Source organism: Larimichthys crocea, chromosome I (assembly GCF_000972845.2).
Source record: "Larimichthys crocea isolate SSNF chromosome I, L_crocea_2.0, whole genome shotgun sequence".
NCBI classification, from domain to species: domain Eukaryota; kingdom Metazoa; phylum Chordata; class Actinopteri; family Sciaenidae; genus Larimichthys; species Larimichthys crocea.
The window spans coordinates 15330742-15344340 of NC_040011.1; the positions used below are offsets into that span (position 1 = coordinate 15330742).

Below are 13599 nucleotides of genomic sequence, written 5' to 3' on the forward strand. Positions count from 1 at the left end.
TCTGGATCTAGTTCGTAGTTTTATTGCTCTCTGTTCGCCTCTTCCCTCTCGGTGCTCCTTATCTAACCCTAACCTCTTCAAACACCACAACAGCTATGGCTCATGATTCCACATAAATGACAATAAAATATCATTACACAAATGTCTCAGAGGGTATTATATTTTGTGTTTGGACAAAATGCATTGGGTTTCTCTCCATCTGATTACTGTGGGACACATAATGACATTGATCTGTAAATCCTGTTTCTTGGGTCCCCAGTTTGTCCATCCTTTAAATGCCGGATTGGTTTATCTTTCCTCTTTCCATTTTTCAACACAACTATTTCACTCATTACGACTGGGAAATACGGACAAGCACTCTAAAAAATGTATGTTGTTGGGACACTTGATTGATCACCGGCCTCCCAACTCAATTTTACCTCTGCAGGTAGCTCTGGCACCGAGACAGGCCGAGCTCTTCAACCTTTTCCTGTCCTTGTCCCCCTGTACCCAGGTGACCATGTTCAAGCAAGCAGAAAGTTGATTTAAGGTTCATAATGACATCAGTTGCAGGCCATCATCCCCCAAATAAAAAATGGCCCCCAGTGCTCCGGGCTCTTTAAACCGAGCTGTTACTTCTCACACACAGTGCCGGTGCCATGGGGGGACGGTGACATCGCTATTAGTTTATTGTTCCGTCAGGCTGGGACCTTTACTGCACCCCTGTTTATGTTGCCGTAATCACTGGCCTGCTGATATGCACCCCTTAGGCCTGAAATATGTCCTGTCCTAATGCTGCAGGAACTATTACCAGTAGCCCACTGCTGGATGTATCAATCACTGACAGGTCAGCCGCATTACCCACCGCTGTCCCTGATGTGCTGCTGTTCTGTGAGCACTTCATGGCTCGCCACATTCTTTGCTTTCATATTACCGACAAATTTGTCTTGTCACTGTCCCACTGGCCTCTCCTAGACAGCTTAAATGATGTTGTGCAGCTACAAGAACTCACTCTCTTGCAGAGCAACCTCTGCCGCTTTAGCCTGGATGTGCACAAACACTGCCAACCACTGTAACACACACACAGCTGCACACATGTGCATAAACATGAACACACACACACACCCGTACAACACCTGAGCAACCTGAGCATGAGCAACTACTGACTCACTTATCAGGTCAAGAGGACAGGCTTTTTTCTGAGGAGGGGGAGGGGAGGTGGATCAAATTTATATTTATGAGAATCATATCCTCCCCAAACACACTGTTGTAATTTATAACAGATACCGTCTGGCCGCTTCCAAGACTTTGAACATTAATGTCAAAAGAATTTATGACAAGAGAAACAAATTATACTCCAGATAATGTGAGCAATTGTTTTTCACTCAAAACGCCTATCTACAAGTTTAGACTTAATTAGTGCTATCAAATGTTTTGAAAAGCTAATTCAAATGCATTCCTTCAGTCCATCGTTTTGGCAGAACAAGACAAAAAAAAAAAAAAAAAAAAAAAAAAAAAAAAAAAAAGAGGGTGTAGTGGCTCAGTGCAAGTGATGCAAAAATAAGCTGCAAACTGCATCACGGTGCCCTAAACACAACTGCAGACGGCACACCTACTTTCCTTTAATTACACTGTTACAGTGACCTATTATTTGAAACCCTTTTGTTCCTTTTCGTTTGTCTCTGCAAAAAGGGAAGCAGTGAGCTGTGTGTGATAACAGCGGCTTTTTGAAATAATCTTATTGATATCTACATTTGGAAATGAAAGAAATAAAAACCATCAGTTAAAAAGTCATGCCAATTTAGCCCCCCCCCCCCCCCCATTCATTAACCATTCTTTGAATCCATAATCACCGGGACGCGAGCAGAGCAGATCAACTCATCACTTCCGACGCAGCGCTAACTGCTAGCTGAATATTGCAGATTAGATCTGAGCACCATAGGCCTGGCCCGCTGATGCATGAAAGAGTTTAGTGATGTGGAAAACAGAAAGGTCATCAATAACTTCAAACAGTCAAGCAGAAAATGTGTAGAATAGGAAGACAAACTGGGGGCCTGAAGCACTAGCCTAAGTGTTGTAACAGCTGTCGGAGGCACAGAGTTAACCATCAATGGATTGCAAGGGCAAACTAACCACGTTCCCCTGGTCGAGACACACTGAGACAAAACATGGAGTGATTCACTTCTTGAATGTTTATGTACATGATGACATCAAGACATGTTCTCTTGTTCTGAGTTCATTTCAATAGATTTTTAAAAGGGGAAAAATTCCATAGAAATTTTTTAACATAATTTTCTTACTCAGAAACTCAAAAGCAAGATTTTATCTCAGGAGACATTTTCTCAACTGAAAATATTTTCTCTGTGACTTCAGTGTGTCCATAGCACCTTATTGTATATGATTCACGTATGAATGTATTCTTGTTACTTGACGATGACAGCTCGGGGATAGATTAAATATATGGTGTGATGCACGAATCCTCCCCATTAAGGCGAGTCATAATTCTAATGCTTTAACAGAGTTAACCGTGCAGCTCTGACCAAGCCTGAAACTGAAAATAAATTAATTCAGTGGACCTAATCTCTTGGTAAAGTGAGATGCCTTGAAGGCATCTGATGATGGCACAGTATAAACAGGATGTTCTGGGGCTGTTGTGAAATCCATCAAGACTACAGTACCTAGTCATATCACCCATATAATGCTTTACTCAAAGGGTGTGTGTGTGTTTGCAAGACATCTGACACAGAGCAATTCACCAATATACACACACACACACACACACACACACACACACACACACACAGGGCTCTACGCCTGTGCCCATGGCAATTGTCTGCGAGTGGATGAGTGATTCCATACCCAGTCCAAACAATAACACCACTGTACAAACCGTGTTTGTGTTTGCCTATTACCTAAGCACCCCCCTTGCTTCAAACCCTCCCATTTTTATCACTCTTATCTTGTTATTTCAAAACTGTTTGTCTTTGCCGGGAATGAATAGTCCATGTCATGTTCTAAAACCCTCGTGACGGTGTCTTTGTCACAAGGCGGCCACTCCTTAGCAAAATATTAAAGAATAAATAAAGACATAAACTTCCTGGCCAAACAACAAGTATTGACTCCCTATCAAGTAACAGGCTGTTTCACAATGACAAGTTCACTGGCAGTTTACGAACAATAGATCCAGTCTTCCTCCAGGCTGAAGGAGACTGCCACCAGGATGCCAATCACACAGACACGGGACAGAGAGTTCAAGGACAAAGCATCGACATCAAGCTCAATCTTCATTTGTAAACACTGCTAAAAATTTCTTCTAGTCTGGTCTAAGTCTGGCATGATAACAAACAAAGTGCAGCATACCTGAAAACTGCTATGTTGCAATAAATAATAGACCAGGACAAAAAGCGTGAGATGCCATTTAGAAAATTAGAGAAATGTAAGTGGGGATTTACAGTAGGTGTGTCCTGAATCAGTGAAACCACATACGTATAAGTATGTGGTTACATACTTAAGTGGGCCATTGTTCATTTTGACTAAGCAAATTTGTGCAGGTTTTGTAGAGCAGAGCAGCATGACAGCAACAGATTAAGCCACTCTGAATATACAGACATATACACTGACAAAAGCTGCAATGGTAAAATAGATTGCCGGTAAAACTGGTTTCTGAAAACCTCCCCAATTTCTAAAATGCCACACCAACAGGTCTTATTGAGGGTTACACACACCGACATTTTTCAACAGGGTGCTTATAGTTTGTGCTGAGATCAGTACAAATGGTACATGTGTGCCAAAAAAAGCCAAATTTTTCTCCGACGACTATTGGAGATTAAAAGGCCCATGAAGCAACATTCATCTTCACGATGATCATGTGACTCTTAAAGCTGGCTCACATAAAAAAATAAAAAAAAAAGATTTTAGATGCGTTTGCAGGTATCACTGTACCTTTTATAGACATTTGATTAAAATCCTCCTACACTACAACTCAATCCTTTCTCTGCTTCCATATTTTAACATTTTTGTCGCCTTACTATAAAAATACAACCCCCATACTGGAGGGTAATGGAGGATATAAACTGACAGATATATTTTAATTACAAGGTCAGGATCATCATCAATTTAGAGATGTATTAGCATAACTCTAATGGCCATTGTTGTTGTCTTATAACCCAAACTGTGTGTCTTCAACAGCAATCAAAATTTCACTTTACGTCAGCAAACATGTTTCCACGTACACTGGAGGTAAAAAGAGGTGTCGGATCATCCGCTGACATAGTTTGTTACCACAAATGCTCCTGTTGAGCAGTTGAGGACTGATGGACAGGACATTTGACAAAGTGCAGTGGGTCAGTAGTTCAGTACAGTGCTGTGATTTTGGGTACTGACCCTGAGTGAGGGAGTGCAGCGGCAGGCTGGTCTGTCCGGGCTGGATCGTGAGCAGCCCTTGCCTCTGAAGGTTGAGCAGATGCTGCTGCTGGACCTGCTGGACCTGCAGGAGCTGCTGCTGGAAGGCCAACTGCTGTGCAGACACCTGCTGCTGATGGCACAAACACACACGGACACATACACAAAGAGAAAGAGGCACACCATCAGCAAACACATATAAATATACATAAAAGCAAAACAGCCAGTGTAAACATGTAAAGTTGAATTTCAGGTTTGTACATTAATGGACTGGACTCGTGTGAGCATTCTGAAGAAAAACAAGTCCAAGGCCACAGAGTTCATAGATCAGGTTGTAAAGATTAACACTTTAGAACACGTTCATTCACAAAACACAAAGCTAATGGATTTTGCGTCTGCTCACACACACACACACACACACACACACACACACACACACACAAGCACAGTGTAATTTTCATAAATTTTGCCTTTAACGGTGGGTTTGTCTGCGCCCACTTAAGACAGGTAGAGTATACATCTCTCTCTCTCTCTTAATTAACGAGGAGTCGGGAGGCAAATGACAAACAATGAAACAACATAGTTAATCATTCATAATAAGAGCCACAGGAATTTAATTACAGCCATTCATAATTCAGCAAACAACGTGTGACTAAATCAAAGTGCTTAATAACCACCCTAGCAACTCTCACAACTCTCCCAGGCATGGCGCTGAGCTCAGGGATACACTCTACACCCCCACCCTCGACCAGCGCAGCAAGCTTTGTTCCATCACATACTGTGGACGGACTGAGAGACGGCTGTTTTGTTGATCTAACTGCTCCGCGCCTGTTTCATCAAGACGTTTTTTAATGAAAAGCTGGTGTGTCCTTACTGATTTAGCGGTTGAGGGGATGGGCGGGGGGCGTTTTGGCTCTGGTAAGTGAAACGTGTGAACTCTGATAGGATGAAAAAGTGATATGAGAGTAGAAAATGGAAAGCAGAAAAAGACAAAGTCAGAATAATAAATAGAAGGAAATTATCTAATATCCCCAATCTCCTTTGAGTCAAAACAAATGAGAGATGTGATCTAGATAACAAGGGCACGGAGGAGAGCGATGACTTTTAACCCTTTCATTAATCCCTGCTCTTAACAACTCACCAAAACGTCTATCATTACCAATTAAAGGACAAACTCCGTCAGAGCGCCTTCTGTCTTTTCTAATAGATAAAAAGAAAATGAGCATGCCTGAAACTTAACGGCACACCAGGCCTGTTTACAAGGCCGGTTGTCAAAGCGGGAAGAGAGGAGGGGGGCACTGAAAGTAGTGCAGGGGCTGCCAAGCTGTGCACCGCACCCTGTTACCAAACACAGGATACACCACTTTGTTTACTTCTCACAATTGAGTGCATACAAAAAAGGTCTCGGCACAACGTGGCTGTCAGGTCACTCGCTGGCGGCTCTGAAGCAGCCAGATAAAACGCGTCCCACCCCCGTTTGGCTTGTCAAAAGGGTCTAGCGGCCTTCCTTTCCCTTCCTCTCCAGCGCCTCCACCCTACTCCTTCCCTCTCCTCCTCCTGCCTCACACCCTGCCCACTGTTCCCGCACTGGCTCACTAAAAATAAAGCTCTGGGCTAGTACTGGTCTATTACAGCGAGCCGGGTCGTCTCATTGGATCAATCAGGGGTAGAAGGCGCGTTGACAGTGGATGGCGGAGGCTCATAATTGAGGAGTAACCACATTCATTCACAGGCTCATGTGTGATCTAACCCAGGAATGAGTGAAGAGAAAAGTGAGGGAGAGTGACACGACAGAGATCGTACAGAGGCTTCAGTGAAATTTGGCATGCAGGTGGCCTGTGATCTCCTATCTGTCCTATTTATGATGGCTGCTTGTTTCTTCCCCTCCATCAGTGTGAGAAAAGTTTCTCATGTCTTCAGTAATTTTCTGTTCTCCTGCTCCTCCCTGACAGCCTGAGACAAAGATAATAGTGCTACGGGGGTGGGAGTTCACAGGGAACAATGTCTTTCATCAAGACGCTAAATAAATAGAGGGTGGCTTTTCAGAAAAAAGAAAGAAAGAAAAATCGAGTATTGCAAATGAATTTAACACTCTCCCCTTCACATTTTTTTTCTCTTCTGGTCCCATCAGCTGACAGGAGCTCCTGTGCGCTCCCAGCATGCAGACACATTTAAAACCCCAGACCCAATAGACCAAATAAGAGGTTAACAAGAAGTGGCACGAGGGAGAGAAAAATACAGTCGTTGACAAATGATAAAGAGTGGCACTGGCAGGCCTTTATTGTCAAGCTTCAAATATAAAGTTAAAGATCTTTGAAAAACTAAATTTTGATGTCTTTAAAATAAAAGAGGCACAAAGCAACAACAGGGGGTTATTGTCTGGCAGCCACAGGGGAGTCACTGCGTAATTCTTATTCTGTCTTTTGATGGCTGCGAGAAATGCGACTGAAAAAAGAGAGAGCGATGGGGAGAGAAAGAAAACATCGGCAGAGGGGGAGAGCCTCTCGAGGCTGCATCCATTTCCTGTGATCATACATAATATGCTTCAAAAGTTGTTTTTTTCTTTTATTCTCATGCTCCATTCAACTGATCAATTGCACCTCCTTGTACCCCCCCACCACCCCCCTCCACCGCCTCCCTCTCTTTTCTCCCTTGCTCCTCTAGTGTTTACATCAGATGCGACTTGGTGACGGCCTATTCGAGGCCGAGGGAGCTCTGCTGTCATGTTGATTTATGGGAGCATCACGCCGCAACTTGTCCAAACTGAAGCCCGCAGTTCATTAATTAGGGAGCTACGACTTTGAAGTTGGGGAGCTTCGACAGCACGCGGACGTGTGTGTGTGTGTGTGAGAGAGCATGCGTAGATGTGTGTGTGTGTTGCGCCTGCTTTTAAACATTGGGCTTAATTTTCTATGGGTCCTCTACTCCTCCAAACATGGAACTCAATGGGGATGAGAGCAAAAAAGAAAAAAAAAAAGAAAAAGAAAAATCCCAGATTGCCTGAACTTTTTCTGACCGCACAATAATAATGCTTTGTCCACAGTGATGCCTGTATCCTCAAGTCATTAACACGCATTAAGCTTCTGCCTATGAGCGAGCCCCGCTCTGTACTGGAGGGAGCGAGAGAAGAGAGAGAGGGAGGGAGAGATGGAGAAAAAAAAGAAGAAGAAAAAAAAAAAACTCAACACAGGCAACAAAGCTGGACGCTCCTGCACTGGATATCTCACAATTACATGCCTTCTCTTCCTCTGCCTTTCCATGTTAAATACCGAGAAAAGCCTCTCAGATTTATGTGCTCCGTGTTCCTGCTCTTTCTCCCTTCTGCCTTTCATAGTCCTACACGAGGCTCACCAGGAACGGTCATCTCTTTGTTGCACAGGACACTTGTTTATTTGGATGGGGGGGGGGGGGGGACTGAACAATGGACTGAGGCTCAGGCTCTATAAAATATTATACATTTAATGCGGAGACGGTTCCAGAAAAAGAGACACTGTATTCTTAGCACAGTATCAGTCAGTTATTCCCATTTATCCACCAAGTCTGACATGCTAATCAGAAGCATGAGTGCACTTGATTCTCCCCCTCTCCTCTCTGCTTTAACCACAGTCTGGAAGCAGATGGGGTTGAGGGAGGGAGCACACATGCCTTCCATGCTCTGTCTGGCCAACGGGTTCGGTAATGGCAGGCGGTTGGAGTGATGTCAGCCTACCTCTTTACTCTGCTTGCTGCCCGCATGCTGCTGCTGCTGTAAAAGCTGGAGGTGGAGCTGTTCCTGCTGCTTTTTGTAGAACTCTTGGAGTTGCTGCTGCAAAAGAGACAGGAAGGCGACGTGTGAGTCTGTCACTCATATAAAGTCAGCAGTGAGCTTAGTGAGAATTTTCAATACTTTGAGGAATGTTGTCTTTGAGGCTCGGAGAAGTAAAAAGAGCAGCAGTTCAAAGTGAATTTATCTTTGTGAAACGCTGTCCATACATGAGAAGCTGTGACAATCCGTCATTAGAAACACGTGTGACAAAATGACTCATGACATGGATGTCAGTCGCACATTACCTGCTGTAACATGAGGGCCTGTTGCTGCTGGAGAAGAACCTGGAGCTGCTGAGGGCTCAGGACTTGCTGCTGAAGGATCTGCTGCATTTGCTGTGGAGTTATCACTTGAGGTGTCATCATAGCCACTGAAACTGGGACCTGCACAGACACAAAACGAGAAGAGGAGATGTTAAAAGAAGACTAACACGGTACAGAAGTGGGCGTCTAAAGCTTTGAAGAGCATTGACAAACTCTCAAATATAGATAACGTAAAAGACAGGCATGAGTACTGCTCAGCTGAATATATATAATATGTATAAAATGGCCTCTTGCTCTTGACTGGATTCTAAGAAGTCATCACAAGTGTCATCTTGATGTGTTACAAGCTGCACACACACGCCCTCACACAAACACATTTCAACCCCTCTAACCGTTATGACACCACACCACACAACACTGAGGCGGGCTAAAGGACACAAGACAGGCAGGCTCAGATCACGCCTGTGGAGCGAATGGCCAACCTCCATCCTCCGACCTTCCCCTTTCTCACACTCACACTCACACTCACACACACACACACACACACACACACACACACACACACACCATCCAATACTTTCTCTGCGTGTGCTGTGACGCTTCTTGGGAGTTTACACCGCTTGGCAAACCTGAGGACGTGCCATACCTGAGGACGTTAAGAGAATAAATAAAGAAATAAAAAAGTGCTGCGGTTGGCTCATCGCGCTCGCTCAACATGTCATGTGAGAAGATTTCATTAGAGACGCTGTCAACAGCGATCTATTATTGTGAAGATATAGAGTGCCTGGAGGAGGAGCCACGGTGAAGAACACGCAGGCCTCTAACTAACTCCCAGCAGAAAGGTGTGAGTGCATGACTCCTCAAAACAAGTGATTTGTTGTGACACTGAAAGAGCCCCCACAGTTGTCAGGGTGCCTTAATTGCTCCGGCGGCGTAGGGGACTCGGAGTGTGTCTGGATGCTGCCACTCACTGCTATGATGTGCAATACCATTAAAAGCTCCTTTCCCTGACATTCGGATGACAAACGGCAACTGAAGATGCACATGATAGTGCCGCGCCTTCACAGGCGTTAACGTGTTTTTTGGCGATCGTTCTCTTGCGTATGTGCACGTATGTATTAGTATGCACGTGCATAAGTGTGCTCCGTGTCTCTGAGGCTGGTGTCAGCAGCTGATGGAGCGGACATAACGGGTGACAGGCTGTCTTCACCAAGGTTACCCAAATTGTGTAGCCACCTTATAGCTAATGACACCCTTTGAATTTTTCATGCATTTCAGAATGTTATTTTGCTATTTAAAACCTCGTCCGCTAACTAAGGGGCTTTTCTTGACACACACCCTGCATGCATATCACCTTATTCGTTCTCCCCGCTGTAGCATAAAACAAAAACAAAGCACTGCCATAATGAACAGCTTGTACTGCAAATGCAGAGGAAAGGGCAGTGATGTCAAATAGGACAGAGTGGCGTTGATGCTCTCCGTTAACTTTATTGAGCAGTGCCAGACTTACACTGTGCTGTCTTCTACCAGCCCCAAGAGAGCAAAAAGAGGTTCAGCCCCACCCAGGACTAACACACACTTCACATCTCTCATCTCCAGCACCCGGCGTAAGGAGCGCGAGCAGGAAAATGCAATATTAATTCCCCCCTGTATTATGTCTTAATATGCAGTTCATCTTGACTTTTGCACATGACTTGTCCTGTCATTTGCATAGCCCCGGCCTCCCATTTCCTAATTTCACAGTCATTATCCACTGAAGTCCTTTTTTTCTGGGCATCGCTAATTTTGATGAACTATTTTGAAGGTCAACCAAAGCAGCCCTGTCTTGCTGACATGCAAGGGCCATACATGATGTGATATATAGTTCCCGTCTAAACATGACATTTACCCCCCCGCGCATACTGAGGATAAATAATAATGCCCCTCCCTCCCTCTCCTCCTTTTTTTTTTTTTTTGAAGCTTTGCTTTAACTGCGTGCATTAAAAACCTACTCCATTCTTGTCATGCTCTATTTTTTACTACCGTGTTAAAGCTGTAAATTTAGTCTTATTTTCAAATGTATAATCATTTTGCCATGCCACATTATATAGAGTGCGATGTGGAAAAAAAGGGAGAGCAAACTCCCAAGTGAGCACAGAGATTTTACACACTTAACCAGCTCTCAATAACTGCCAATTTCATTACAAACTGCGTTCAGTTTAACCGCCTTAATTCTTTACACCTTGGGTGTATATCTCATCATGGTTTCACACTTCGCCTTGTCAGGAGCGTCTGGCTCACAGTAACTACAGCTAGAGCAGCTTTCTCTGTGCACAACCCCAGCAAGAGGCTATTACAGACCCCCATTTTATTACCCATTACTACTGAGGTCATTAGCAGCAAGAGGGATTGTATGCTTCTTAACCTATTGATCAATGTAACTACTACCATTTAATCCTGTGCTGAAGGAGTGAAAATCTGCCTAAGACTGGATCCTATTGAGAGGAAAGGCGGGAGGGAGCACTTTAACTGAAAAATATTGCCCTGGCCGCTGTATCATGCCCATTTAACGCAAACACAGGACGCCAGTCGCCATTTAGAGCACTCCCATATGGTGCACTCCCTTATCTCTTGGATAACATCATGACTCCAGATGATCCACAAAAATATATCACCATCTAAAGATAGTCTAAAAGGAGACTCGTACTGGGCTAATAACTGGAGGGATCCACTGAACCCAGCTCTAATCTACTCTACCAATATGAGGGTGTGAAAAAGAGGACATTCTGAGGATGCCAGAAATAGCTGACGTTTATGAATTTCACGAAGGTGTGGTGCTCTCCAGGTGCCTCCCATACATAAACATTCAAACCTGGAACATTCTCACACAGCTGCAGAGTGACTGGAGGCAATATACTGTACCAGCACAGGCCTGCTGGCCAAACACACACACAAATGTAAACTGTGGCATGTTAACTGTCACAAGCACATACAGGCACATGTGCAGCCCGTAACACAGTGTATATGAGGCAAACAACCAGATTTTCCATATGGAGTAAGAGAGAATGTTCACTGTATTGTATATTTAGTGTAAAAAAATCTATATATATTGCAATAACTTAAAAATAATAAACAAAGAAATGTGATTAATTCAATGATTTAAGATAAAATGTCTAAATATTTATCATCCATTTCTCTGAGCATGCATTGTCACACACACACACACACACACACACACACACACACACACACACACACACACACACACACACACACACACAGAGAAAGCATTTGTCATTAAAGGACACCTGCAGCAAGCTTCTCTTTGTGCATCACCACTCCGACGAAAAGTGCAAAATATGATAATCTAATGAAAGAACACAAACCGCACATCTTAACGCATTGGAGAGCCACTGATGCAGAGTTAATGAAGACGCTCCCCGAGCACCCCCTCCTATCACAAGTCAGAGGTCAAAGCCCGGTGAAAAGGAGTAGGGGTGAACAAGGCTGTAAGACAACCCCTTTCCCCGGCACTGAGGCAATTAAGATGAACAGAAATGAGGGACAAGGAGGTGAACGTCTGTGAGACCGGCACAGGCTTTTCACTGGCTACTAAGGTGCAGCTCGCTGGAAAGAAGAAGAAGAAAAAAAAAAAAAAAAAAAAAAAAAAAAAAAAGCAAGAAAATTATCAAATTTTTATTTGTGCTCCCTGGGGTCATCTTGTTTTGTAAGGGCATCAAATGGAATGAAGAAGTAAAGAAAAAAAAATGAAATAACAAGCCCTGGAGAAATCACTGAGTCTATTCCGTTTGATGCTGTTGTTTTACCTTGGCCTGCAGTGGCGCAAGAAAACGACTTCCCATCCTGAATATCATCTCCTGCATGAAAATGTCGCCGAAATGAGGATTTCACGGGAGCTATTGTACTTAAGTGATGTGTGAACATAATTAGTCGTCGACAGGACTGGAAAGACTAATTCCGTATTACCCATTCAGGTTGATTGAAATCTCTGAGGTGGAGAGCGTTTATTTCCCTATAAAAAAGAAAGAAAGAAAAAAAACCCTCTTTATTCACAACGCTAACCTTTTCTCCTATTAACAGTAATAATATTAATTATGGTGATAATAATAATAATAATAATAATAATATTAATAATAATAACAAATATAATGATATCTTAATATATTAAATGTTACAAAACATTATTTGTGTAAGAAAGCAACACATTTTGCATCTGATTCTTTAAAGAGCCTCCATCCCTGCATGTGTTAAGAATGCCCAGACTGTTAAGGAGTGTTAATTCCTCCCTCGTCATCCACAATCAAGCTGTTTTAAAAATGTTCAGAGCTCAGATAAACAGGATAATCACAGCCACATTTCGTCTCCATTCACCATACACTATACAATCTCAACTGGGTGCAGGGGGGGGGGGCTACAGCAACTGTAAAAACAAAAGTTGAGATTGAATTTTAATTAACTTTTCAACCACAAACAAACAGGTTTTGACCGGGACTGGTCCCAGTGTCGGGTTTAAACAAACAAACTGCATGGAGAAGTGAGCGAGCTCTCACACCAACAATAACAGCTGAGTTGTGAGCTGGACGCCGTTTCCCACACTGGGAGGCAGCCACCACTGCTGCAGGTGACCACTGCTGAGGGGAGAGCACACACAGGGCACCCGCCCTCCATCCACCCCCCACCCCCCCCCCCCCACACCCCACACCCACCACACCCAACAACCACCCACAAACACACACACACACACACACACACACACACACACACACACACACCATGCTTTGCATCACCATCGTTTTTTAGTAATCAAAATTTACTATTTATGATTTTATTTTAGAATAAAAAAAGAAAAAAGGTGAAATCTTTTCTTTTTTTTAAATAGTAGAATTATTAATAGTGCAAATATTAAAATAGTAAATATGACTGATGCAGGTTTATATTTCTGTTTTGTTTTTGTTTGTTTTTTTTTAACCCAAAATATAAAAAAATTAAATGTTAAAATAAAATTTCAAGTTAACATAGAAGTGGTTCGTTACCCTTTGACATGTGACTCAATGTCCTGTCACTTTTTTTTTTTTTTGACCTCTTAAGCCACACCTCCAAGGGCGTACTTCACAGTCACAAGACATTTCAGGTCTTCAACCTGGCTGACTA

General features: G+C 43.2%; 1 protein-coding gene across 9 annotated transcripts in view; it reads right to left on the bottom strand.

Moving 5' to 3' along the window:
* The window catches only part of foxp1b (forkhead box P1b), a 150481-nt gene that overhangs the window by 28685 nt on the left and 108197 nt on the right, over nt 1–13599 (bottom strand). For 6 of the 9 annotated variants that reach the window (XM_019267268.2, XM_010734949.3, XM_027279262.1 and 3 more), the window contains 3 exons: nt 8431–8568; nt 8090–8185; nt 4363–4513 (listed from right to left, as the gene is read on the bottom strand). In XM_019267268.2, coding sequence (XP_019122813.1) covers nt 4363–4513; nt 8090–8185; nt 8431–8568 — 385 coding nt within the window. The remainder of the gene's footprint in view (nt 1–4362; nt 4514–8089; nt 8186–8430; nt 8569–13599) is intronic. The other 3 variants (XM_019267269.2, XM_019267267.2, XM_019267266.2) reach the window with 3 other exon arrangements.